At 51.0% G+C, this 26,439-nt stretch overlaps 9 protein-coding genes across 9 annotated transcripts; 2 read left to right on the plus strand and 7 right to left on the minus strand.

Annotated features, from left to right (window-relative positions):
- Nucleotides 1–2,746: 2,746 nt before the first annotated feature.
- IAQ61_007589 (uncharacterized protein) lies at nucleotides 2,747–4,597 on the minus strand (the record flags this gene model as incomplete). The annotated part of the gene is made up of 1 exon (XM_003842227.2): nucleotides 2,747–4,597. The coding sequence occupies one exon, from the start codon at nucleotides 4,595–4,597 to the stop codon at nucleotides 2,747–2,749; it is 1,851 nt and encodes a 616-aa protein (XP_003842275.2).
- Nucleotides 4,598–4,626: 29 nt separating this feature from the next.
- On the minus strand, nucleotides 4,627–5,052 carry IAQ61_007590 (uncharacterized protein; the record flags this gene model as incomplete). The annotated part of the gene is made up of 1 exon (XM_066097647.1): nucleotides 4,627–5,052. The coding sequence occupies one exon, from the start codon at nucleotides 5,050–5,052 to the stop codon at nucleotides 4,627–4,629; it is 426 nt and encodes a 141-aa protein (XP_065952144.1).
- A 2,498-nt stretch (nucleotides 5,053–7,550) lies between these two features.
- On the plus strand, nucleotides 7,551–8,896 carry IAQ61_007591 (uncharacterized protein; the record flags this gene model as incomplete). Its single annotated transcript, XM_003842225.1, has 2 exons — nucleotides 7,551–8,125; nucleotides 8,182–8,896. The coding sequence occupies 2 exons, from the start codon at nucleotides 7,551–7,553 to the stop codon at nucleotides 8,894–8,896; spliced, it is 1,290 nt and encodes a 429-aa protein (XP_003842273.1).
- A 1,202-nt stretch (nucleotides 8,897–10,098) lies between these two features.
- IAQ61_007592 (uncharacterized protein) lies at nucleotides 10,099–10,425 on the minus strand (the record flags this gene model as incomplete). The annotated part of the gene is made up of 1 exon (XM_003842224.2): nucleotides 10,099–10,425. One exon carries the CDS (start codon nucleotides 10,423–10,425, stop codon nucleotides 10,099–10,101), a length of 327 nt encoding a protein of 108 aa, XP_003842272.2.
- Nucleotides 10,426–11,081: 656 nt separating this feature from the next.
- IAQ61_007593 (uncharacterized protein) lies at nucleotides 11,082–12,847 on the minus strand. Its single transcript, XM_003842222.2, has 2 exons — nucleotides 12,698–12,847; nucleotides 11,082–12,617 (listed from the first exon to the last, which is right to left on the minus strand). The coding sequence occupies exons 1-2, from the start codon at nucleotides 12,758–12,760 to the stop codon at nucleotides 11,811–11,813; spliced, it is 870 nt and encodes a 289-aa protein (XP_003842270.2). The 5' UTR covers nucleotides 12,761–12,847; the 3' UTR covers nucleotides 11,082–11,810.
- Nucleotides 12,848–13,934: 1,087 nt separating this feature from the next.
- On the minus strand, nucleotides 13,935–15,944 carry IAQ61_007594 (uncharacterized protein; the record flags this gene model as incomplete). The annotated part of the gene is made up of 4 exons (XM_003842220.2): nucleotides 13,935–14,189; nucleotides 14,599–14,749; nucleotides 15,499–15,740; nucleotides 15,798–15,944. Coding segments are annotated over 4 exons (795 nt in total), but the record flags the coding sequence as incomplete, so codon positions are not given.
- Nucleotides 15,945–16,909: 965 nt separating this feature from the next.
- On the minus strand, nucleotides 16,910–20,431 carry IAQ61_007595 (uncharacterized protein; the record flags this gene model as incomplete). Its single annotated transcript, XM_003842219.2, has 2 exons — nucleotides 16,910–17,574; nucleotides 17,623–20,431. The coding sequence occupies 2 exons, from the start codon at nucleotides 20,429–20,431 to the stop codon at nucleotides 16,910–16,912; spliced, it is 3,474 nt and encodes a 1,157-aa protein (XP_003842267.2).
- Nucleotides 20,432–21,808: 1,377 nt separating this feature from the next.
- RPL5 (60S ribosomal uL18 domain-containing protein) lies at nucleotides 21,809–22,966 on the minus strand (the record flags this gene model as incomplete). Its single annotated transcript, XM_003842218.2, has 4 exons — nucleotides 21,809–22,475; nucleotides 22,532–22,685; nucleotides 22,735–22,807; nucleotides 22,958–22,966. The coding sequence occupies 4 exons, from the start codon at nucleotides 22,964–22,966 to the stop codon at nucleotides 21,809–21,811; spliced, it is 903 nt and encodes a 300-aa protein (XP_003842266.2).
- Nucleotides 22,967–23,537: 571 nt separating this feature from the next.
- On the plus strand, nucleotides 23,538–25,597 carry ARP2 (Arp2/3 complex subunit, actin nucleation center). The gene is made up of 6 exons (XM_066097648.1): nucleotides 23,538–23,605; nucleotides 23,658–23,704; nucleotides 23,763–23,909; nucleotides 23,979–24,770; nucleotides 24,819–24,896; nucleotides 24,947–25,597. Exons 1-6 carry the CDS (start codon nucleotides 23,587–23,589, stop codon nucleotides 25,031–25,033), a joined length of 1,170 nt encoding a protein of 389 aa, XP_065952145.1. The 5' UTR covers nucleotides 23,538–23,586; the 3' UTR covers nucleotides 25,034–25,597.
- Nucleotides 25,598–26,439: the final 842 nt, after the last annotated feature.

Here is a 26,439-nt window from a genome sequence, read left to right on the forward strand (position 1 = left end):
GTGTTGGTTACAGGAGAGACGGTGCTTTTTAAGCTGGTCCGCCTGAAGTTACCATGGTAAGGTAGCCGTGGTCCTCAGCCACTCAACAGACTTGGTGCCCGTTCCTGATGCCGTGCTCGCCGCTCCCAACGTGCAAGCTCGTCTACTGGTAGCCTCGCATCTTCCCTTTTGCCCATGGAGCGCGTCCAAGGTTTCCATGGTGTGGCCTCATCCCGTCTTTGCCGGCGCCACTGCTGTGGCTAGTCGTGGGCGGTGACGATGCGGTGAGATCAGATCATACGAGAGCGAGCGAGCGGGTTTGGCAGGTGACGAGGTGACGAGGTGACGAGGCTAGCCTGCAGTAGAGAGGCTACAGTAGATAGCTAGCACATGCCATGGAATCTACCATGGCTTGGGATAGGCGTCAGAAAGTAGCGGTGATGGGAAAACGAAGATCAAACAAGACCATGTAGGGTATGGGTACAGTAGAGTATGTACTGTAACCACAGTCATTGGAGAAGGGCGTGCAAAAGATTCCCAGGCCTGCCCTCCACTTTCCCACACGTGGCGCCGGACCGCCGTCATGATGAAACCCAAAGTGCTAAGCCGACATGCTGGTAACTCTGTGCTCGCTGCCACACTGTCGCTTAACGACGATCATGGATGGACCACGGCTGGCGACGGCGCAATAGGGTCAGGGGGGATGAGGGCCCATTCCAATCGCCCGCCGTTGAGAAAGTGTGGTCTTTTTCGAACTTTGTATTGTGCCTACTGTGTACTCTACAGTACCTACTGCAGAGTACCTAGCTACCTAGCGTACTTGACGTTTTCACTGCGAGCTGCTATTTTTTTTTCTTTTTTGCGCTCTCGTGCTGCTTGCTCCAAGAAATGGATGGATGATGTGCAAGCAAGATGCAAGGCAACCCAAGGCCATCACATCGCCTACCTAGGTGTACAGTACCTACAGTACCTACTGACTGTAGCCTATAGCCAGGCACCCAAGTCGCGTGATGGCCTTTACCGTATTCCATGCCTCACCCCTGGCTTCGAGAAAAGAGGACGCAGAGGCAGGAGTGCCAGGATTGGACGCACCCCCTGAGCCTCTTCACAAATCAGACCACCGCACCCGCCCCCCTTGTTCCCTGCACCCTGTCTTCTGTCCCCTGCCCCCTTGTCACACAAAGCCCGTCTTTCTTCTTTCTGGTCTTTATTTCCTTTGCTTTGCCCCTCCTTCGCCCTCTTCCCTTCAGCTGTGCTGTGACTCTTTCGGGACGGAGACTGCGACTGGCTAAACGTACACATGTACTGGTAAACGGCGGTGTGAAAGGGAGTCCCAGGTCCTAGGTCCTCGTTGCTCTGCACCCAATCATTTCAATCTTCCGTACATGCACGTCTACCTACTATCGTCGTTTTTTTTTTAGTCCTCCGTTGTGCGCGAACACTCCGGTGGTAGCGTGTCGTGTCTTGTCTTGTCCCGACTACATGTCTCGTGACATCACTTGCCATGTCCTGTACACACGTGGTACTATCAACCACTCTGCTTACGGGTGCGGTGTGATTGCCCAGATAGAAGATGCCCCCAAGCGCCTCAATGTAGCTCAACAGAACAAAGCATGTACATACACACACAAACACAGCATGTACAGCTACCGAGGTCTGTAGTAGTAAATCTACCCAGACAAACATCTCACACTCAACCCAGACAAAAACGTGGGTGCATCCTTCTCGCTAAACCATCGCCGGCAGGGGGGGGGAGTTTGCCCAACTACCGTACAGTATGTACAATAACCAACATGTACAACACCGTTACATACCGCCATGTACCCGTACATGGCCAAAGCACGTGCCCGACAAGTGGGAACATTGGAAGGAGCCAACACCCAACTTCCGGAAATAGCCCCTCGCACGCTATCAAACCGCCCATCTGACCCGTCATGCATGTCTCCCAAGCCCCCAGTCCAGCTGAATGGGGGAAAATGGCAAATCGATGACATGCATCACCGCACCCACCCTAGTCTCCCGAAACCGAAACAAGAGAAACAAAAGAGAGAGAGAGGGCCCTGGATGCTGATGAAACATGCATGGCCAAATCTGCCGGCTGGGGGGGGGGGGGGCGGGGGGTCTTTTTTTTAATCAGTCAAAAAATGTATACCATGTAAGTACTGTGTACCTACTGTGTGCATTGGTACTTGCATGTACCTATCTACTCCCTATTGTGCAATCCACTATACGACTCTTTTGGACGCCTTGCGCTTCTGGCGTGGAAATGGGTGAGATTATGCACCCAACCCCTTGCGACCGATCAGTTTGCGGCTTCCACCTCCCCTCCCCCCGCCTCCCCCGTAAGGGTCAATGCCAGTGGCTGATGCAGGGATGTGTCTACTGCCTACAGACCGTAACACACACACAGTACGGCAACGCGGTGGAATGTTCTTTTGCATACAATACGAGCTGAGCTGAGCCCATGCTTGCAAACGTCCCTCTGCCACAAATCTGGCCATGTCCCACAATCGCATGCACACATTGTCGCACCGACGAAAAGGAAAAAAAAATTGGATCAGGATGGGGTCGCTTCATTCGCTGGCAATGCCAAAGAAATTCTTCTTTCTCGGCCAACCCGAGGCCTTCGTAAGTAATCGTCCTTGGTCGTTGTGGCAAGTATATTCGATAAGCGAACACGTCGTCCGTCAGCCTTGTGTGCGTCCAGGGGTAGGGAGGCAGAATTCACACCAGGCCTAGTACTACTACAAGGAAACGCCTTTTCATCTCACGCCTCCAACGCGGCATCGACAAGATGGAGGTTGTTGTCGGAGGAGCTATCGCTACCAGGCCCTGCTTGCATGGATGAGTAATATTGTCCACCATCTAGTCTGCCTGCTGAGGCTTGTCTACCTGCGCTGCTTCTGGCCTGCTGCAGCCTGCCCTCAACCGTTCTCGTGCCACTATCCCTTCTCCCTGGGTCTAGACTGGTGTCGCAACATGCGTTGTTTCCCATCCTTAGCCTGCGCTGAACAAAGTCTCTGCTCAGCTCGCCATCGCTTAAGTCGTCAAATCCTCCTTGAACGACCGGTGAGCTGCGCTCTTCCCGCCGTACCGACCCTGGCGTAACATTGCCTGCAGGCCGAAAGTGATTCTCTGTTATGCTATGAACGCGAGATGGCGATATGACGGATGATGTAGGTGGGATAGAACTGACGGCAGCAGAGAGCGATATACAAGATATTGCTTCAGGCTCGTTCGACAAGGCGCCGCGGTAGCCTGGTACATGCAACGACCGCGATGATGAACAAGTGTCGTCGCTCCCGAATACGAAAGCTTGCCAAAGTCTTTCGTCCTCGTCCTCCTCGATATTTTGAGATGGCTCCCGCTCTAGAACATCAACCCTATTGCGGTCTGGAATAGTCGCATCAATCAGTGCACGTCTTCCAATACCCCGCCTCATAGAAGGCAAAGAGGCAGACATGGCAGAGGTACCGATTTGAGCTTGGCTACCCTGCGTCGCAAGTTGTGACCAGGTCGCAGTAGCTTTATTATTGTTTGGCGATGTAGGGTAGAGATGCAAGTTGCTGCTTCTAGACTCCATGGTGGCGGTCGAGTGGCTGGAGTCGTCGCTGGCAATTGCGAGGAAGGATTCCCATGCCTTTGCATCGACAATAGTACGCACAGCAGATGATCTCTTCAAATTGGGACAACCACCCTCCCCATCAGCACGCTGTATCCTTTGTGGTCGAGCTGCATTGGCGAATAGTTGTTCGTCCATCTGCAGTTGCTCCCTGGTACTGTTCCTAACGGGATTCTCTCCATTACCCTTGTGACCGTCCTCGTCCTCCGAAGAATCTGGGTCATCGAATATGGCAAGGAAAGGTTGCTGAGCACCTCCAGTACGCTGTGTCACGCGATACCGAGGAGCATGACTTGCATCCGATTGAATGCGTCTCGGAATAGTATACACATGGTTGACCTGCGTGTTGAATCCTTCACCTTGCGAGTCACTTTGGTCAGGATCTCCTAGAAACCGAGACCTGACCACGTTGGGAACCTGCTCAAAATGTCGGTGATTGTGATTATCGGTGAGTGATATCCCGTGTGGAGCAGCAGGTTCCTGTTGAAACGTACTCGATGCTGCATTAGACCAATGATTGACAGGTCGTACAGCTTTCAAGGGTTCATCCAAGGGTTCACCTGTCCCTGCATTCGGAGCGTATTCTTGCTCAAAAAGCATAGGATCAGAGGAATCCTGCGACTCTCCGCATCCGTGCCGCTGCGTGGAGTAAGCGCTCGTCAATGCATCTGTTCCTATTCGGATCCGCATGTGATCACGATCATTACGCCGGACTCCACTCCGGAGTCCTTCTCTTAGCATATCATGCTGTATCAGTCTGTCTGTGAGGTTGGTCGTCATTCCATGTCCAACTGTTGCGCCGGGCTTTATTTCGGTCCTTCGGCGCTTGCCGATCCCAGGTTTGTCTCTGGACGGCACAAGTGGTAGGCTCACTGGCTTGGAGGGGTTGACGCCGATCCAGTCCGGTCGTTTCAGCAGTCGCTTTTTGTTTGCTTCAAGTAGCTGAACCTCGGTGTCTGCTTCGGTGATGCTTCGCTTTACCCGTATGGTCCCCATTCCTGTCACAAGTTTAGTAGTTGATGTTCTCAGTCACCGCGACAAATGAAGGAACGCAGAACCCATATTGGACTCTTACCGCCGACATTGCCTTTCGCAACTTCTACGGCCCTGTTGGTTGGATTTCCTGTATGAAAAGAGACCAGGGCTCTTCGTGAGCTTCCCCCATGATGATGCTTGTGTTGTCCATCGCTAGACAGCGCTCGCAAGTCTTGCCGCCTGGGCTTGGAAGTTTGCCCTTTGTGACGGAGGGAACGCGTGGCCAATGAAGCCTCTTGTCCCGGCAAGCCGTCCTCTCTACTGGCATTGAGGTAGCTTGGTCGGAAGGGTGTGGTTGGCAAGTTGGTCACGTTTTGGAGGTGAGCACGCGCTCTGGCAAAATAGGCTTTCTGTTGCTGGATAATGCCACCATTGGCTTTCCTTGTACGCTGCAAACTACCACCCGTCCAATTCATGTTTGTGGCTGCTCTGTTGTATGTTCCGAATTGTGTATGTGTGGTATACTTATTGATGGTGGTGAGGGGTTGCAGCGCTTCCACGTAAAACTTTCTTCGTGGCTTCCTTTTTTTGTATCGCAATACTGCCGGGCGATGACCGGTACCGCCTTCCACGCAGACGACGAAACACTAGACGGCCCACTATCATCTATCACCGCTTTTTTGAGGGGGGGTTCCAATTGATCGCAGAGACAGTTCAAATGTTTACTTTGGCCTTGCCCACTCTACACAACATTCGTCGTCCATCAGCTATTGTCGGATTGAATCTTTTTGGCCCGGAACGCCTTTGCCGACTGCATTGCCCTTACTGGCCCGTCTCCGTGTTGTGATCAGCGGGCTCATAATCTACCTCCGCATATACAGTGGACCGCTGTGGAGAGTGTTGAGACCCCGCGTCTGTACCCCGTGGGTTGCTGGATGTCCCCCAGACCTCACCGACAATCTAGCATTACAGGATGCCTGGCGTTGTAACCTAAGAGATGCCGATTCCTCTAGTCACGCAAGTTGAGAAGAAGGCGAACGTTGTAAACTGTGGGCTATGGTACGTGACTGATTCTCGCACAGATGACCAAATTTCTCGCGTTGTGTTTGTGTACCGTGGGATTTTTACTGGGAGCGGACCCTGGCCCTCATGTGCTATGCTGGGTAGGACTAGATACACAGGTGGGTATAATGCATCTGTTGAGACTGTGGACCACCTGTACACACTAACTTTGCTCATTCCGAGGTCGTATAGTTGATACTGCCTGCCCTCGAAGGTTGCCGCGCTTCCCTGCTCTTTCTCCCGGTAGCCCATGTCGGTTGGCTCTCCTTGGTCTCCTGCGGAATGCTGTAGCGGACAAAGAAAGAAAAAAACGGGAGCAGTCGCCTAGGACTACCGGTACATTTTGCTAATGTTTCGCTTAGAGACTGCATCTAGATATCCTCATCATCCAGCGGGGTTGATGTTCAAAATATAACTGCCCTCTGTAGACTATATGGCGATACGTTCAGTAGTTAGTCTCGACTGAACCCTTAAAGTTCTACTCCTACGAGATGATAGCCTCAACATTGGCACACGTATCATGTTCAAGAAAATCGCGCAGTGACTGCACTTGTCACATCACCGAGCCACTGGTGTACTGTCAACACTTCGCATAGCCCTCGTTCAGGCGGCCGTCCAATGTATAGTTACGTCAAGCGCTGCGGATTGAGCCTGTCGTTGTGGATACGTTTGTCTGTAGCCGACCCACTTCAAGGGAGTTGGTAGTTACAACTTCCATGCTCGTTTGTCGCTCAAACAAGAGTGGATCGACCATGTTGCATGGTTAGAGACGGTGCGATAAGGATGCTGCGGCGGCGCAGAAAGTTGAGGGGCGCAGAGGGACGCAGAGGGGCACAGGCTGAACACACATGTTCATACCAACCAGTCTTCCATGGAGTCTATCTGAACCTCGCAAAGACGCTCCAAGTGATCCAAATGACGAGCGAGTGGGACCAACTGGCGAGTTGACCAAGACCTAAACGACGGTTGAGCCTCAACTAGTTCTCTTCGGAGTCGGCCGGGTCTTGCTTGGCCACGAAAATGTGTGCGGCTACATCTCGCCGACATGACTAAAGCAGCCGATCCGTCATCACATAAGGGCTCACACTGGCTCAGCCGTACGGTACAGCTTGGCTGTAGTGTCCCTGGCATAAAGCAATGCCGAAACAAGACGTACGCTAATCATGAATGGCGTCATGGCACATGAATTCTCAAAACTCTGCGACAACGACGACCGTAGAGCGCGGCCGTTAGGCACACAGCGTGCAACAAATCGCACTCGCTTCGGGGCGAATGCAGTCCATCACGGCAATCTTACTAGATGCATACCCACTTCTGCTGCAACACTACCGGGAACTACTATCAAATGAGCGTTAAGATGCAGGCCACAATGCTCTACCACATGTCAAAACACAACAGCCCCTTCTATTTTGCTAGCTATGTACTATCTATGAGTTCAAACATACTAGTCATCCAACAAGGATGACGTTGTGGTTCCACATTTGGTCCGGCCAACAAGTTTGGTTCTCGATAAGCGTAAGGCTCAGTAGCCTGCAAATCGACCTCTTGCAAGGGATTTCAAGGCCACAGTATGCAGAGGGCATCTCATGAGTAATGTACCTGTAGCATTTTTTTCTCTTACGGTTCAAGTTGCGCATATAAGTGAACACTTCTGCAATCAGAGAGCAAGTATATCGTACCCACCTCCACAGTATCCACAAATTCACAATCCCACGGATCCACTATTCTCTCCGCCCATCGAAGAGGTTCTGGAGAATCCCTGAAGACCCTTTCGAGCAGCATATAAGGCGGATCATTTCCCTGGTTAATACATCAACTCACAGCATCAGCCTCATCAACATCCTAACTTTGCCATCTTGAGAACATCTTCAGGAAAGAAATTCCAATCAACATCCTCCTCTACGCCACAGCCATGTCTGCACCGTCTCTGATAGTCCCACCTACGGCTGGCCGTACGCGGCGACTGTCGTCGATGGAGGCAACCCATGAGAAGCTCCAAATGGGTCCCACTGTCGTCGCTCCCCCACAACACCTGATGGCCCCATCAAGCGCATCGGAAGTCGCCACAGGATTTGAGACTGCGCGATACAACCTTGAATCTACCGCCACTCCCTCCTCGCCTGGATCCACGCCCCCAGCCACATCTGTCACCGACAAGTATGCCTACGCGTTTGATATTGATGGTGTTCTCATTCGTGGAGGTCGGCCTATCCCCGAGGCAATCGAAGCAATGAAGATGCTCAACGGCGAGAACGAGTACGGCATCAAAGTGCCCTATATTTTTGTCACCAATGGCGGTGGTAAGACGGAGGCAGAGCGCTGTGTGCAGCTCAGCCAACAACTTCAAATGGAAGTATCACCAGGACAGTTCATCTGTGGTCACACTCCCATGAGGGAGATGGCCGAGAAATATAACACTGTTCTCGTTGTCGGTGGTGAAGGGGAGAAGTGCCGCATCGTGGCCGAAGGATACGGCTTCAAGGATGTGTAAGTTTGCCCACTCGATGATTCGTTACTATACTGGTCATCTAACATGCAATTAGTGTCACCCCAGGAGATATCATTAAAGACAACCAGGACACAACACCATTCCGCAAATTGACAGAGGAGGAATACAGGAACTCACGAGCACGCAACTTTGCAGAGGTCGAGATTGAAGCCATTTTCGTTTTCGCCGACTCCCGCGACTGGGCCTCTGACCAACAAATCATTCTTGATCTTCTGATGTCGAAGAACGGCCGTCTAGGAACACGCTCTGAGAACTTTGACGAGGGTCCACCAGTCTTCTTCTCACACAACGATGTCGTCTGGAGCGCATCTCACGATCTCACCCGTATTGGCATGGGTGCCCTTCGCGTCTCACTGGAAGCCATGTACAAGGCTGTCACTGGAAAGGACCTCAAGACAACCGCATTTGGAAAGCCGCAGATCGGTACCTTTGAGTTCGCTACCCGTCTCCTCCAGGAGTGGCGCAAAGAGAGCCACGGCATTGACTCGCCACCCTCCACTGTCTACTTTGTCGGTGACACACCCGAGTCAGATATCCGTGGAACGAACGAGTACAATGAGCACACTGACGAAGCCAACTGGTACTCCATACTTGTGCAGACTGGTGTGTTCCAGCCAGGCACGACGCCACGCTTCCAGCCCAAGGCCATTGTCGAGACTGTGCTCGATGCTGTCAAGCACGGCATGGAGCGCGAATACAAGAAGGCTCTGAAAGAGAGCATGATTGCGACAGGTGTGATTGAGGAATAGATGCTAGCATCGCCTCAAAATAATCCCTCCTTTCTTTTTGCATAGCAGCCGGCGTAATCATGGGTTTCCTTTTTCCCTTCCAAACATTGGCGACATTCGCCCTTCTACCTACATCGGTCCTGGCAGATCGATGGAGACCTGCTCGAGGTACTTTGTCTTTGATACCAGTTGCGTTTCAACCGCACCACCACATGCTATGGATCTATAGATTATATAGATTGGAATACGATTTTAAACTTCTACTCTCTCTCTCTCTGCCTCTCTCCCTCCCAACTCAATGTGCCCATATTCACATTTTGCTCGTCAGATTAGATCGTCATTAGATCGAGTACTAGTACACAGTTCTGCACATGAGTTCATCACGATTCCGATCGCCACATTGTTTCGCAAAAAATTCTTTTCACTTGTGTCGGCCCAGGAGAGCAACGTGCTCCCGATGATCGAATACGAAATTACGGTACAATACTAATGCCCGTCGCCAATGAACAGCAACAGTGTGATACCGTCTTATCCCCAACCCGCAATCAGCCAAGCCGGACCGAGGCACTCACACATGCACACAAATTGTAAGACTCACGGGGAGCGGCAACCAGAAGCCGCAATCCCACGCCAAGTTTTTTCTCCCTACGTCCCCCTCACTGTACCGGTACTTGCTTCGGTGCATTTAGCCACTTTTATCCCCCCCCAACCCCACCCTCTGCCCCCCATCCACATCCCATCCCATCTCCTCCGTGGCCTGATTCTGCGACTCGACAGAGCCTCAACAGAACTCACCGCCTTGAATGCACGCCCCGACCACAAGTTTCCAAGGGACCCTGGCGATCATGGGAAGAGGCGTTGGCGTTGGACCCTGATGCATGCAGCATCCTCCAGCACGAACTCATCTCATTTCCGGCTCGGCATGATCTTCGAGCTCTGCTGCGTGTGTCGCCCGGTTCAGATCAAGGTAATTTTCGTTTCATGTTTCATATCCCACCTCCCATCATCCCCCATGCATGGTTCTCGACAAGACTGGCTGGACCCAGGGCCTCCGTTTGCAATCTCCATTCCACCCACGGTAATCTCGGAGGGACGGTTGACATGTCGGATATGAAACAAGCGCAATCTGGGGACCGACGACTCGTAAAATGCTTATGTGTAGGTATGTGCACCGTAAATTGCAATCGTCCAGGCGTCCACACCCCCCCGGTCCCAGTGATTTCCTACCCGTTTGTGATTGTCGCGGGGATGGCCTGATTACGGGGAAGATGGGCTAAGCTTGTAGCGAGTTTCGGAATTGGCGGTTGGCAAAGGCCCATGACCTGGTCTCTCAATCGCGTCTTTTCCGAGGACAAAGCGCCGTGAAACATGGATATACCTACGGAATCTTCAGGCTTCTGGAAAACAAAGTGTAACAACATGCTCAAGTGTGCACCTATGCTGGTTCTGTTGGGCAGCTTGGGCTCGGCCATGTTCGTGGCATAACTTGGTAATACCGAACAAGCGCATGGTAATGTCTCATGGGAATGTTTCAACGGCGAAACGGGCATTTTGATCTGGTCCAATGTCGGTCGTTGAGGTTGTACATTTGTGCGACGAGGGCTGGCCGTTGTTGATCGCCTGTGATGTGCGAACAACCGAGTCCAGAGGCCGAAAGCTGTGAAAGTCAATGCATGCCTATTGAAAATGCAGTCTGCGATTTGACTTTCTCACTAGACTCTTGTTTTGGCGTTTGGGTTGCATGAAGACAATGAAGGTGGCCTAAACTTCACTGATAACTAGCTCATCTTGTGTCGTGTATCATGAGGAGAGATAGTAATGATGATATTGTCTCCATACCATAGGTTAATGACTGTCAAAGATTACAGAATGCAGTAATTCATCAGCATCAAAAACTGATCACGTGTGGTCAAATCTGCAAGAACATTGAACTGGCGGGCTCCCAAGCAAAAGCAGTACATATTTAGCAAGAACATGAGAATACTCTGTTGACCGCTATGAACTCACCTGCCCTTCCCCCAATCTGATTGTCGCCTCTCTAGCCTATTCACTACGCCATCAAAGCAATTTACCACAACATGCATTACCACATTCGATAGCCACTGTCACACAAGTTTGCCCTACAACTCCAAGAAAGCATCTCATCGGATACAGAGAGCCTCACTATCACACCAAGCAAACAACTAGACTTTTCTCCAAAGAATACAGGACATACCTACTCCCATACCTACTCCCAGATCTCCTCATATATGTCTTCATTTTCGCAGCCCATCATCCACTTGCATAGAACATCAACTGCCATGTTGCAAAAACAAATAAAAAATGGACGCGCAAACGCCATAGCTGTCTGAACGCCTGGGCTGCGCACAAGACGCCCTACCCAATCTACGCGGCGAAGATGAGGCGGAAATTTCTTATATGACAAGTCTGATTAAGAATATACTTTTCTCGACTCCCATTTTCCCTTCTCCCCTTCATTCACCCTCGTACCACACCAACCCACACTGACACCCGAATCCCACAGCTCTGTCCTACCCCTTTACCTCGCCCTCCCATGCATCCTAGACGCACATCCCAATGCACCGTCCCCGGGCTCTGCTTTCTCCGCCTCACTGTACAGTCTGGGTAAAGGTCGTGTTAGGACGCTCGAGCTGGGCTAGAAAATGGGGGAGAGTCGGGTGGCGGCGCTGGGGTGTTTACTGGGAGGTGTGGAGAGGGAGGAGGAAGGATGGTGAGAAAAATGGTGGTGCTAGGTTAGGAGGAGGAAGGACAAGGGACAGAGATGGGGGGGAAGGGGGTTGGTGGAAGTGGGGAGAGGGGAATGTATCGCGAGTTGGGGTGAGGTAGGATTGATTGGTAGGGAAAGAGAATTCAAGTGTACCAGCTAGGACGACATCACATTGTCGAATTGAAAATGTGGTATTCGTTCTCCATGTCACAATCTCGCCTTGTCTTCTTCATCCAAAAGCTTCATACCCGTCTGCACCTCGAGCTGCTTGACCGCTTCCTTCGTCTTCCCTAGATCTACTTTGATAGTTCTCAATCCCGTCTGTCTCGCAAACTTCAAATTGATCCCAATATCATCCAGAAACAACGTCGTGCCCTCGGTAACTCTCCCCATTCCTTTCCTCTGCGCAATCTTATCCATCTCCCGTACCGCAAGCTTATACGCCTCTGGATCCGGCTTCCGGACCCCCACCGCAGCTGATCCGAGGAAGATGTCAAAGCACATTGTTATATCTGGAGAGTCGTTTGCGAAAGGACTAGGCGGGGGCGGGAGAATGAGTTCCTTGGTGAAGATTGCGCCCGTGTCGTCGCGAATGCCTGGGGGGAAAGTGACATTGTTGCTGAAAGCGCCAAGAACGAATTTCCCACTCCTTTGGAGTTTGCGGAGAGCGGGGTACATGTAAGGATCGGGCGTACGACTGATTTTCATCATGGACCAGAATAGCTTCTTTGCGTCAATGTCTGGGACCTGCGGTTTTCCGCCATCAATGGCTTGCACACCGCCCACACTTTTTTGCCCAGCGAGTTTGGCCAGGTAAGCAGTCCAGATTTCCGGGCGTGATAATTGTGACTTGAATGAACTGAACCAAGTCTCATTTAATTCGACTTCGCCGCGCTCGAGGAGTTGCCAGGCGCCTGTGTCGTGGGGGCCGGCTTGAATCGCGTAATTTATGTAGCCGACTGGTATTTTCAAGGCAATTTCGTAGTCGAGAATTGCTTGGAAAGGGCTTATGACCTGGAGCGACGTGTGTCAGCTCGATGTCTTCAACGATTGTAACCGCTTCGTTGGCCTCAATAAGTGCTTGGATTGCTTACAACAACACCGCCAATGTCGAAGAGCACAGCCTTTGGTGGCCCAGCCGAAGAACTCATGATCATTGTAGATATTTTAAGAGGTTGACAGATGTTATCGAGGCATCATGGCGGGTTGTATAGCGTCATGATGGGCGCTGGTAGAGGAGTCGTCGTTGCGAGCAAGATACCTCGGCAATGAAACAGACTTGAGTCGTGAGGCAACGTTATCGATAACGCTGATCCAAGAGCAAACTATGGAGGTAGTGTTGCAATCTGTGTGGTTCCCACCCTAGGATAGCAACGCCTAGATATTTTTTGTAGTATTAAGATGAGGTACGGTACGACCACTTTGATTTCGCCATTAGAGTATGTTGGTAGAGGAGTTTGCGGGTTATGCGAATACAGTTATAGGCACTACGGTACAAAACCGGTTTACAGTAGCCATATTTATCTAAAGTAGACTAAGAAGTAGTTTAGGTAGAAGAAGTAAACCTAAATAGGGTTTACTATACTATGTATTCCACTTTTACTTCTACTTCTATTAATCTACTAGTATTACGTAGTAATAACTAGTTTCCTACTAACTATCTAAGTATTTTACCCCTCCTTTCTTTAATCTTCTTTACCACCTCTACCACCTCTACCACCTCTATCACCACCTCCACCACCTCTACCACCTCTATCACCACCTCCACCACCTCTACCACCTCTACCACCACCTCCACCACCTCTACCACCTCTATCACCACCTCTATCACCACCTCTATTATCACCACCTCTATTATTACCACCTCCTATTAGTTAAAATATCATGACTCATTATTATGTCATATGTGCGTATAGCGTGAAGCTAAGTTTCTCTACCCCTTTTAGTCTTAGTTAGGTATTATCGCGTATAATAGAAATAAAACTACTTTTTATACTTAATTTAAACCCCTACTATAAAAGTAAACCACTACTTTAATAAAAGTAAACCACCACTTTAAACCTATTTACGGGTATACACGAGGTCAGTTTACACCTATATAGTAAACCCCTAGCGTACCATTCTACAGTAAACAATTTTTTACCGTAGTGAGGTCAGGCATGTCAACGTTTTGCTAAGTAACTACCGGTACTGGTAGGACACCAACACCAAACAAGCGGGATTAACGTGTTGTGTTATAGGGACACATACTAGAATGAACCATGCTATCCGTCCATCTACATAGCGCTTATACCTACCCACCCGAATAGACGACCCTATGTAGCAACCTGCTCAGAGCAGATTGCACCAATAAATGAAGTGGGCACAAGGACAGTCTTGCAAAAACTGAGCGAATGCTACTTGCATATCTCCAATTAAGGTTGGCGAGTCCGGGATAATAGGGCAAGAGTAAGGACGCGTTGTGTCCCGTTTGTCCTGTTGCTTAATGCCATCAGCAGTCGCTGCCCCGTTGAAGCTGCATTTCCCAGAACGTTCACGATTCGCAAATAGCTCGAGGCCGTTACAAAGGCATTTAGCAGTCAGTGCCTATCTAACTGTTAGCATACAGGACTTCAGAATTAAAATATGAGGATACAAATGAGCTGAGATGGCAAGACGTAGTAGTCAGGCACGGAAGGTAAGTCTCACAGTGACTGCAAAGGGTCTGCGAATTTCAAAGGACAGAGGGCTTAATCTTTGATGCTTGAAGCTGTCTTTATGTTGATGTATAATCTCACGTCATTTTGCATGCTGGCCAACATCTGTATCATCTGAATACACTGTTGAATACACTGTTTGACATGGGCTACTGTAAGGCTTGGGTAGGTAACAATTATACAGCTAAATTGATTTTATAAATAGTAGCGACGAGTCATGGCATCTGCTCAACGGCGTAATGCTCACACCTATCCACCCAACCTAATTTTTTGACGCAAATTTACTCGCAGGATCCAACGCTACCTGTCTTATAAGGACAGCACGTTTCCCAACCCGTATGCAACATGTCCATTGTCTGATGTGGCTGCAAGTCGTCATACACGCATATGCCATCTTTCATTGCTCCCCTGTGCGGCATACCGTCTAAACTGATCATCTGCCAGCAGCATCTATTCGTGCTGTAGAAACTGTTTTGTTCGATCTCGCCGGCACATTTTCACTTTATTATTTCTCTTTGTCCAAGTGTTAGAATGCATGCCATGGAATCAGACGAAAGGCAATATGACATACATAGGCCGAGGTGGCAAGAAAGAGAAGGCATGCAGTCAGGATAAGCTTCATGGTGGCAAAGCAGAAGTAAAGTTGGTAGGACAGAAGGATAGATGGGATGTCTATACATGTCTATCTGTGTAAGTACGAGAAAAGTGCATTGAGGGTGGGTAAGGTATGTTTTTGCACTGAGATATATCATACGAATATTTTTTAAAATCTCACGTCAGGCTACATGCCAGTAAATGCACAAGGCACATGCATGAGTATATTAGCTTGCGTCAATGCAAGTTCCTAGAGTCACCGTATATTGAGTTTGACTAGGCCAATTTCAGACAGCTATTTATATAATACTGAGAACAGCAAGATATCCGAGAATCTTGTACAACCGGTACTTCCCAACAGGTACTATACATTTCTATCATGAAGACTCATTGCAGACAATCCCCAAGGCCGTTCAATGCAGAGATATAGTTTCCCAGGACTAGCTTGTTCATGTTCAGTCTAATCTTTTTTTATGGAAGAAAAGGGAATCATGCAATCAATGTTACTTATTGGAGTATATAAGCTACGAGCCCAGCTCTCCATCCATCTGTATAGCGCTCATAATTGCCAACCCGAACAGATGACCCTGAACCGAAAGCCTTACTCGCACTGCCCACCCTCAACTGTTACTCCTCTCTTCTGTTCGGACAGGCAGCAATCTTGCCATCCTTGTTTCAAGGAGTCCACTGTGGTGCCATCCCATAGTACAAGATCCACACATATGCCATCTTTATAATTCCCCGTGTGCACCTTTCCGTCCGTGGCCGCTACTCGGAAGCAGCATGAACCCGTCATCATTTTGTGATCCTGATCTGTACCGCCCGTACACTGGCACCGGAGATGTCCCTATATTACAGGTTAGGATGCATGCCTGGAAATTGCAACAGAGGAATTTCGACATACATTGACCGAGGTGGCTAGAAACAATAGGCAAGCAGGAAAGATGAACCTCATAGTGAACTTGAAAGTGTAGCGTTGCAAGACGGGTACCGGTAACCGCTGAGAGTTGGCAGTAGAGATGGAGGAGTCAGGATGGAGCTTGATATAAACCCTAGGGGAGACATATACGATTTATAATATATAATGGCGTGCGGTATTATGTCTTGCCTTCTGCTAGCGCCTATGCAGTGAGTATACGCCCCGGGCGCTTCTCGGTGCATGACTTCTACTCTTAACTAAGATCCCACCTGGTAGACTCCGGACCCCAGTAATCCTAGCGCTCAGCACATTATCAGATGTACGAATATGAAGGCCGAGAGAAATCTAGCTAAGATGTTGAAAGACGGGCAGCACAGAAGACCAGTTCAAACATACCAGCTAGACATGTTGAAGTAATGTTCAAATAGTCATCTATAATTATCCCCTTTGGAAGATAAATCGGGCATATATACCTCTCCGCGTATGTTTCAAATATACAAGCGGGCCTTGGCATTATGGGAACTATCGTACGAATACTAGGTAGGGGGCACCGAGCATACTATGTATGTACATAGATATCGTAAGCACTTCGCACAACCAACCTATTTCAAACTTCAACCCTTGGCAGCGATCAAGCCTAGGCTCTTCGTAGTTGCTAAGATGGCTGCAGCCTCTTCAGAGTGAAAGCATGTCGTGGTCATTCATCTTCTGCTCATCTATATGGTGAGCTAGGCGAGGCGAGGATGTTTGCCAAAATATGCCAAAGCACATACCTGATACAGTACAGGTCGATCGTTCCACAGTCTGAGACATGTTTGGTCAAATAGCTGCTTAGTTCATAGTCCAGAAAAAATATTATCATTAGTTCTTGGATCCACACAGTGTGGCATAAGCTTCGAATGATTACCTAAAACACCTTCTCCCAAGAATGACAGTACGCCAGCCTATCCCGCCGGGTATATTGTGCGCCCGTGGATCGCTCAAACCAAGCGAGCGTTATATGAACCTGTATCAACCCCCAAAATAAAGTAGATTATGTGTTCCATATATCGTCCCGCTGTTCGCACAGTGCCTGGCCCGGTCATGTACTGAGGGCCTCAATCCTCGATAGCAAAATCATCCCCCCTCTTGTGCGGCTCCACCTCCCCTGGTGCAGAGATGTCGGGATTACGATTCTTGAGCGCTGCAATCTGACTCTCTCTGAACGTCTTGAAAGCGGCCGGATCCTCCCTTTCAAGATTCTTAAGCTCCTCGGCGTTCTCGACAATTTGATCAAATGCCTGTTCCCAGCCTTTCCCTTCGATCATATTGCGCATCTCTTTCCCACTATAGTTGCTAAAGTACTCCCTTAGGCTCATCAGGTGCGCAGGTAAACCTTGATCATCCATCGTGCCTGAGAGTAGGGCTGACGACGACTCGTCATGCGCAGACGTTGGACGAGAAGGATTGAGCAGGTTGGTGCGGACGCGGTGACCAAAGCGATGAAGACGTCCTTCTTCCTCTGACATGTAGCGCGATGCAAGCGAAACGTCGGAATTGTGACGTGATCGGAGGGTCATGAGTTCGTCTTCTTCAGATTCAGGTTGGTTCAATTCGGGGATACTGTTACCAAGCGTGGGTACAGACGAGGCTGGTGGCGAGGTGCTGGGCACAGAGCTTTGAGACGAGGCTGTGTCGAATGGTTGAAGACGCGTTTCTGGATACTCATCCTCGAAGCGCTGAATCATGCCTTCGAGAGTCTGGTCCAAAAATAAAAGGCGGCCTATGCCAAGGTTAGTGTTGTGTGGATAATCTCCCAAGTAATACATACGATATGACAGATGGTCACCAGCCTTCGCCTCTCGAGCCAATGCCGGCTGGATCCTGGATCTTGTGTTGCGAGCAGTGTCGAGAAGGTTCTTTGACATCGCTCTTGCTTTGCTTGGCTCTTCACTTTCTTGAATTCGGCTTTGAGGCGTGCTAGTCCCACTGTTCGGCACAGAAATTCTTTGTAGATCGGCAGACTTATGAGATAGGCAATAGCTAAGGGCTTTTGCTATCCCGGTACCACCTACAATGTAATCTTCATCTGGAGCAGGGGTTGGAGCATTAGAATTGTCACAGTATGCATCGTCTGGACCAACAAAATGCATAAGAATCTGAGGAAGCTCGACCTCTTTCGGCGCAGATTGCAGCTCGGGTACTTCATTGATGGCCTCAATGTTGCGAAGACAATACGCAACAACCTGTTTTGCGAGTGCTTTCACCACTTGGCCTTGCTCGGGTGCTGGGACATCGACATCCACGCAAACAAGAGTTCGTGACAGTTTAGCGGCTAGTGTCAGCGAAGCATATAATGCTGCTGCTTCTTCTTGCGTTTCTTCGTCGGTCGAAGCTGCAACTCGTGAGATTTGCGGGTTTTCCAGGATATTGAGATGAGCAATCTGGGGGCAATCCGGTAAAACCTCCGCTATAGCAATTGCGTCCTCAGGCTTCAGATCAACGTTCATCAGATGAAGCCGCTTCAAGTCTTTGAACATTGGCAGGTACTTTCTCAGTATGCACAGTGATGTCGGATCAGAGAAGAGGCCCTTATTATACGATATATCCAAAAAGCGGATCGAGGGTAAGGAGACTAGGGTCAAAAGCAAAGTCTTGAATAGCTTAGGCGTCAAACCTGTGTCCCGCACACACAGGGCCCAAAGCACATTATTCTTACTTTGATGGAGACTTTGACAAAGCGTATCTATCCACGACCGCAAATCATTCCCGCCGAGATCGATCCCTTGACAAACGCCGGAGCAGATGTAGTGTGTGACGTATTGCAGGCCTTCGCTGTCTATGTCGTTTGTTGCAAGCCCTAATCGCTGAACACCGCTAACGATACAGCCATCGATGATTTTGCGAATACTTGCTGAGTCCAGGGAGCATTCAGCCATTACTAACTCTTGCAACTCTGAACCACCAAGGCGTTCCGAGATGGCTTTGGAAAATATGTCGGCAATATCTCTCGATCTTGACTCTGTGGTGTGCGAGGTTCCATTTGCAGAGGTTGTTGGTGAGAGAGCCATCTGAGGTCGATGCTTTGGAAAGGGTATCATTGATACGTCGAGCGCCACGATGGACTTGCACATGTAGATGAAAAGCGCGATGTGTTTCCAGCCTTCCGAGGTAATCTTAGGGTTGTTCTTGAGAACAAGCTTCTTGATCGCAGTCGAACCAGCCTGAGTATCTGCACCTTGTGCACCACCATTTCCAGTAGCGTCCTGATGATTTGGAGGTTCGGGGGTCTTGGCTGCCAAGAGACCCGCGAGGATGAGGCGTGTTTTCTCGTCATTCAGGTCCGCATCTTCAAGGAATAGCTTCTTGACGGGGACGATCGCAAGCCAGTCAGATAGTGTTAACACGTCTGCCAGCTGTAATCTTGAACCCGTCAAGTCGAGGCAAGTGACCACTCCAGGCTGTAATGTGGAGCAAGCGCGCGGAGCCGAGAGTTGGTCGCTGATACGTTTCAGAATCGGAGATTCGCGCAATTGGCAGCATCTGCGATAGATCCGTAGAGGATCTATAGTTGGTCGATCTTGAGCCCTGGGCCGTGCTGCTAAGCAGGATTGCGGGGGGGAGCCCTTTCCACTGACTGTATCACTGTTCCGGATCAATTCGAGTGGCACCGTACCGTTTTCTTCGGCCCTCCTGCGTTTCTTCTCCTTTCGCTCCTTACGTTCGGCTTCTGACCGCTTCTTCTTTTCCTTCTTCCTATTCGGCTCTGCTTTCTCGTCCCCGGGGGAGGCACCGTCTGTATTAAGCTCCGTGTCGCCAAGGTTTGGCTCTTGGGTAGCGGCATTCGAGTCTTCCATGTCTTTCTTCTCTGCAAAAGCATCGGGATGCTTCAGCGCTTCGCCCTCGCTGCGTTCCTTTACTTTTTTGTCTTGTTTTTTCTTCTGCTGCTCCTCAGCGCCCGCCTCATCTTTGTACTTGGGACCTCCTGCGATCTCAACGTCGACGCAAAATGCGACTTTACGTAACTTGTTCTGGTCCAACTCTGGTACTAGGCAGCGTGTTCTGTTGGGATCAACGTTGAGGACTTTGCGAGGACACATGCCGCCATTTGGGTAGACCTTGCCGGCGGTGCTCACTTGATTTGCAGAGGAGAGGCGTCGCAGCGCAGTGGTGAGGAACGAGGCCTTTGGAGGCTGGGGAACATAGGGATCCAGACCTCCATTGGCAGTGCCCGAGGCCGCCTGTATTCCATTTAGGGCGCCGTTGGCAGAGGGCGCGGTGTTGGCCAGGCCATGGGCGGGAGCGGGCGAACCATGGGCCTGCGCATGGGTTGTGACTGCAGGGGAGTTTTGCGACGAGAATTTGGAGCTGAAGCTGCTCATCCAAGAGTTGCGCCGGGAGCTGGTCCTGGACTCTGGCGGCGTCGTTCCGTTTGCGCTCCTTTCGGTACTGCTTCGGCCAAGGAGGGCAGGTCGCTTGGGCAGACTCCTCATCATCGGGGGTGCCGTGGTCGGGGTCGTGGGCGTGGTCGGGGACGGGCGTGGTGGTGAGGCCGGCAGTTGAACGGAAGGCGGCGGATCGGGGTTGTGTTGGTCTTGCTGGTCTTGCGACTGAGCGGGCAGGCCGCCATGCGACGACATTTTGGGGGGCGCATCTTTGGAGAGAGCTGGCGAGGAAGGTGCCTGCTGGCGATGGTGATGGTCTACTCAGGCGCACGCAGTTAGTCAGGGTGGTGGTCTGCAGGGCCTGCGTACACTCGTTTCCGCAGAGCCGAGTTGGGTGGAGCAGCAAGCGTAAGCGGGCCTTACCTCTAGTCGAGTGGTGCAGCCAGGACACATCCACTCCGTGAATGTCCTCCATGGCAGACGCGCTGCCGTGCGCAACTTGGACGGTTGTCATTGCCGTATGCTCAACGTCGCCATGTGTCGCGGTGCAAGTGAAAGGGCAAGCGTGTGAAGGTCGATGACTGATCAAGGGAAATGTGGCGGGAATGGGATCAGGTCCAGGTAATCAGCGGGGTCGGAAGTCGTTCGCAACCAGGTGACTTTCAACTGTCCGGCCGATGGTCAAGACATCTGTTCTGTTTCGCGCCGACTCCCAAGCCCTGAGATCTGGAACCTGAACCTGTGGCAATTCTTCGCTCAGCTCTGCTCTCTCCACACGCACTCGAAAGAAACACTCGGCTGACCTTGGTACTCTACGATGTTGGCTATGTTCTGTGCAGAGAGGACCTAGAGTATAGTAGCATGTACTTGTGCAAGCAGTCCCTGATTACTCTAGATTGCTTGCCATGACGAAAGGCTCGGCTGGCGTCTTCGCTTCGCTTCTCCATTCTCCGCACACGTTGATCCCACATCAAAAGCGAACCGAACCTGATTCGGTTTAGTGTTGCTGGCCGATGCTCCTGATCCGCCCACACCCGCTTTGCCGTCTGCTTCCTTTACCCAGCTTTCACTGTTGACATAGGTACCTAAACACGATGGACTGAGTACAATCGGCTGTCAGCCTATGCACATGGGCCGAGTCAAATGAATGTACAAAAACATCAGACTGTGCTCAAGCGCTGATCCTACATTAGCCGACTTACCTTACCTGGGTACCATGCTGTGTTAGTTGAGTACCAGGCACGCTTCCATGTATGTAGTTGAAACACCTGGCGAGCAGAACAGCATTGCACTGTGCCATGGACACAGCGTAGGCCAAGCCAGCACCGTGGCACCACAACACGTCCCGAGCTCAAAGCTGATACATACTATGGTCCAGTCAAGCACGACCGGATTACGTCAGCTCCTATTCCCTCAACACCTACGCATCAACAAACGAGTGCACGTGAACTGTCAACCTGTGCTTGTGGTAGCCAACTGTGACATGCCAGTCTCATCATCTCATTGAGTTCGTGAAAGGCTAAGTACAGCAGTGATAACCTGTCATTACAGGCATCACCCCCAATCCTCCCTAGACGCCGGAAGCCGTGCTTTTGTCACCATGGTATGCAGTGTACATAGCGAGCTATTGACTTAACCAGTGATCTCGGCGATCTTGGCCTTGACGCGCTCCTCCTTCTCGGCCTTGGTGAGCTTCTTGCTCCTGTACTTCTTCGACTCAGCCGCCCACTCCTCCTTGGACTTCTTTGCGCCCTCGCCCTCCTCCTTCTTCCACGGGTCCTCACGGATCTGCTTGTGGGCATCCTGGTAGAGCTCCTCAAGACCGTCGGCCTCGATGTCGTCCTCAATGTAGCCGCTGAACTGGGACTTATAGCGCTCCTCGTCGTCGTCGGCAAGAGTCTCCATGTATTCGGCGACGTGACCACCGAAAATGTACTTGCGGAGGGTCTCGGCGTCAAGCTCCTTGCCTTCAATGTCGTAACCCGGGAAGCGGTTCTCGGAGTGGGGAACGAAGACACCACCGTCAGAGCATCCCTTCATGGCACCGAAGACACGGGCACCGGTGGAGGTACGGGTGAGACCGACATCCAAGAAAACCTTGAATGGGCGGCGCTCCTCTCCGTCAACCTCGGCGGCCTCGGTAAGAGTGAACTCACCATCGGCCTCCTCAACACCAACGAAGTCCTTGTCGAGCTCGAGCTTCTTGAGGGCGCGGCGGGCAAGGAGGAGACCGGTGGCATAAGCGGCGGACCAGTTGGTGAGGCCGTGAGTGATACCGTAAGCCTTCAGCTCGTGGGCGCTGGAAAGGTGTTAGTTGACAGAGGGGTTACGGATTGGAGTTGCATGAGAACGTACTAGGCGGCCATGAAGACCTTGTCACCACCAATCTCGGAGTGGACAATCTGGGCGATGATGTCCTTGTTGGTGAAGCGGACCACCAGGCGGTACTTGGGCGCATTGTACTTGTTCTTTGCCTGGGTGATCAACCGCTTGCGCGCATAGTAGTCGGCTGGGACACTGTTAGATGCGAATAGTGAAGGCAGCAGGACGATACTTACTTTTACCCTGACGGCGGCGCTTGTACTTGACTTGGTACCGCGAGAAGTACGCGTCGTTCTTTTGGAGTTTGGACTTATCCCAGAGTCAGCGATTTGCGCTTCAAACCCGCATTCGAAGCAACTCGCAAAGACTCCACTCGACTTGCCGTCGGAGCGGGGTGTCTCCCATGATGAATCATGAGAGTATGAGGGGCATTGCGAAGGCAATTCAAGGCATACTTACGAAAGGCATCTTGTCTCCTGTGTCGTACTTGAGGTCGGCTGCAGAAGGAAAGTTCGACGTGGGAGCGAATATTGAGGGAGTGGTGCGGCGCACGGACCTTTCGCTTGTGGCCGTTTAAGTTGGGGTATCTGAATTCGATGGTGGGTGACCACAGACTTGGTACATGTCAATATGTACATGACCTAGCAGTGCACATCTATATTTGTATTTGTATTTAATCTGGTAGAATGCATTCAGAGAAATTGTGGTCGGGATCGTAGCTTTCACGTATTCTCTGCAGCGTCACCCTCTCTTCGTGACTCTAGAGACAGATTATAGATGTCTCGTTTGTACCCAATTGGGGCAAGGTATCTAGATGGGTACATCGTCCGCCCCATACAAGAGCGTAATATCAATGTAGACACCCACAAAAGGACGTTCTAACAGGCAATACATCAACAATTCGGACATGGGATGTTGTTTCAGTGCCTCCCCTAGCTTGAGGCATCTGGGGTTGCCCGTTTAGGAACGCGCGGACCAAGCTGAGCCCCACCAACATCGTCAACCTCAAGGCACGCAACCCAGGCGCAACTGTCAGCTTCCAACACCTATTCTCTCCACTTTGCCACTTTCTTCGCGCTCCACACAGCATGGCCGAGGTACCTATTGGTATGCGCAGCTTGCACAGTCTTCCGGGTAGCTATACTTACTCTGCATTCAGTTCTCGATGGCGGAACCGGATTCCTCAAAGTTGGCTATGCGGGACAGGTAGGCTACCTCTACTGATGGACTATCAGCAGCCGTGTCACTCATAAGCGCTATGCAGAACTTCCCAGAGCACCAATACCCTTCCATAGTCGGCCGACCCATTCTCCGAACCGAAGAACAGAATGCAGGGGACATCCAATTGAAGGACATAATGTGCGGAGAGGAGGCGGCAGCAGCGCGCTCAATGCTTCAAATCACCTATCCCGTATGTGCACATTCATGGGCCCTTCAGGCTAGGCCTCGAGCAGTGCTAATCAAGTACCACGCCCTCTAGATGGAGAATGGCATTGTAAAACGCTGGGATGATATGCAACAGCTATGGGACTATACATTCTTCGAGAAGCTGAAAGTAGATCCAACCGGCCGGAAGATCCTCCTGACCGAGCCGCCCATGAATCCGCTCAAGAACCGCGAAACCATGTGCGAGGTCATGTTCGAACGATACAACTTTGGCGGTGTGTACGTGGCTATTCAGGCTGTGTTGGCTTTGTACGCGCAAGGACTATCCTCTGGTGTCGTTGTCGATTCAGGAGATGGTGTCACGCATATTGTCCCTGTCTACGAGAGTACTGTCCTGAACCACCTCACACGCCGCCTTGATGTGGCCGGACGAGACGTCACACGAAATCTGATTGCCCTTCTTCTGCGGAGAGGATACGCACTCAACCGAACGGCCGACTTTGAGACTGTTCGCCAGATCAAGGAGAAGCTTTGTTATGTATCGTACGATCTCGAGTTGGACCAACGCCTCAGCGAAGACACCACAGTATTGGTGGAATCATACACATTGCCGGACGGTCGGGTCATCCGAGTGGGCAGTGAGCGATTTGAGGCTCCCGAATGTCTGTTCCAGCCCCACCTTGTCGATGTGGAGCAGCCTGGTATCGCGGAATTCCTGTTCAACACTATTCAAGCCGCGGATGTCGACGTTCGAAGCAGTCTATACAAAGCCATTGTCTTAAGTGGTGGCAGTAGCATGTACCCCGGTTTGCCCAGCCGATTGGAGAAGGAGTTGAAGCAGCTCTGGTTAACCAAGGTCTTGGGCGGAAATCCAGAACGATTGAGCGTAAGTCACACTGCATCTCATACGATGAAGGGTCCTAACTCGGCGTAGAAATTCAAGGTCCGTATCGAAGACCCACCGCGGCGAAGGCATATGGTGTTCCTTGGTGGCGCTGTACTGGCGAATATTGTAAGCGACGATCGGCCTTTTGGTTGTGTGAATATACTGATTACGCTTAGATGGCCGACAAGGAGAACATGTGGATATCAAAGGCAGAATGGGAAGAACAGGGATCGCGAGCGCTGGAGAAGCTAGGTGCAAGATGATTTGGAAATGACGGTGCTTGTAGCAAACAGACATCCACTCCTCGAATGATACGATCCCAGACATTGATCGGTGTCAGCGTGTAAGAGCAACATGAAATAGTCGACATGGTGTAGACACCGACTTTGCTTCCCAGTTGTGTTCACGTAGTAGGCATGGCACGGCCACGGCCCTCGCCAATCCCCTAATTCGCTTGGGATCGGGGTATTTTATTTGCAGGGAATGATGATTGTGAGCTATCAGACCGTCCCATGCGGCGAGTGTGCTATTCGGAGCCTGTCCGGCGCCCACCAGCTTCACCGAACACGTCCGACGGCGGGGGGACACATGATGGTCGGCCACGGCGGGTCTCGGAAGATGTAGTACGACGCCGTGGGACATTGTCAAACGCGTCCCTCTGGTACCTACCTAGCTGACCATCATGTACCTAGATTATGAGACGCTCGTGCTGTGGAACTTGAGGTCTGCAAGTGGGTTTTCTTTTGCGGCTGTCTGCAACCAATGGTGCGGATGCCGCCCACAAGTGGTGCCCGAGGCTCGTTGAATGGCGGTAGCGGAGGAAGTCCAGAAGGCCCGAGGCGGGTTCTTTTGGCAACTGCTAGTGCGCACTTTAACAGGACTTCATGACGGTGTTGTGATGCGGTTTCGAATGCGGGATGGCGTTGCTGACGGAATGCCATACGCCCGAGTGTTAGTGACGGATACATGGTGGCAAGATGACGGCGAGTTGGTAACGCTCAAGCAGGATCAGAGTTGCGTTCACATTTGATACACAAAGCCAAAATAAAAGAGTGTGGCTGGAGGCTCCATTTCCACAAAGCGCAAGCTGAGTAGATGAATACCTTATTTTGTTTGATAAGTGTGATGGAGTCGGGTATATGCGAATCAAGTCGAAATGGGGTGGGGGGGGGTTGTGTTTCTCCACGGCACATTAGATAGGTATCGGCTACTGGAGTGGCGCACACACTCGAGTATCGCCGTGCCAGGCCACCATAGTAGCGGGGTGAGGCCTTTGTAGGTACATGGTAGACAGTAGAGTCAGTAGGTAGGGGCAGGTACGGTGAAGTGGAGTGGGTTGGAGAGTAGTATCATGTTAGTAGCCTAACTGTAGGTGCCGACAAGTGCTTGCTTGGTCTTCGTTTCTGGACAAGTGATCCTTTGGAGGGAGGGGGGGGGGGGCACGTGCACGAGGTGGAAGAGGAAACCAACCGGCAAAGGGACAAGAGGCGGCCGCACGCAATGCAGGGCATCTTTGTCGCTGCTCTAGGGACGCTGTACGACATGGGATGTGGTACGGCATGTACGTCGAGTGCAGACTGCCTAGGAGTACTCTTACCTCCAAAGGCGTTGGCGTTGGCCTGGTGCGAGCACAAGACAAAAAAGGTTGTAGAGTTAGTAGGTAGGTGGT

Source organism: Plenodomus lingam (assembly GCF_022343315.1).
Source record: "Plenodomus lingam strain CAN1 chromosome Unknown contig_3, whole genome shotgun sequence".
In the NCBI taxonomy this organism is placed as follows: domain Eukaryota; kingdom Fungi; phylum Ascomycota; class Dothideomycetes; order Pleosporales; family Leptosphaeriaceae; genus Plenodomus; species Plenodomus lingam.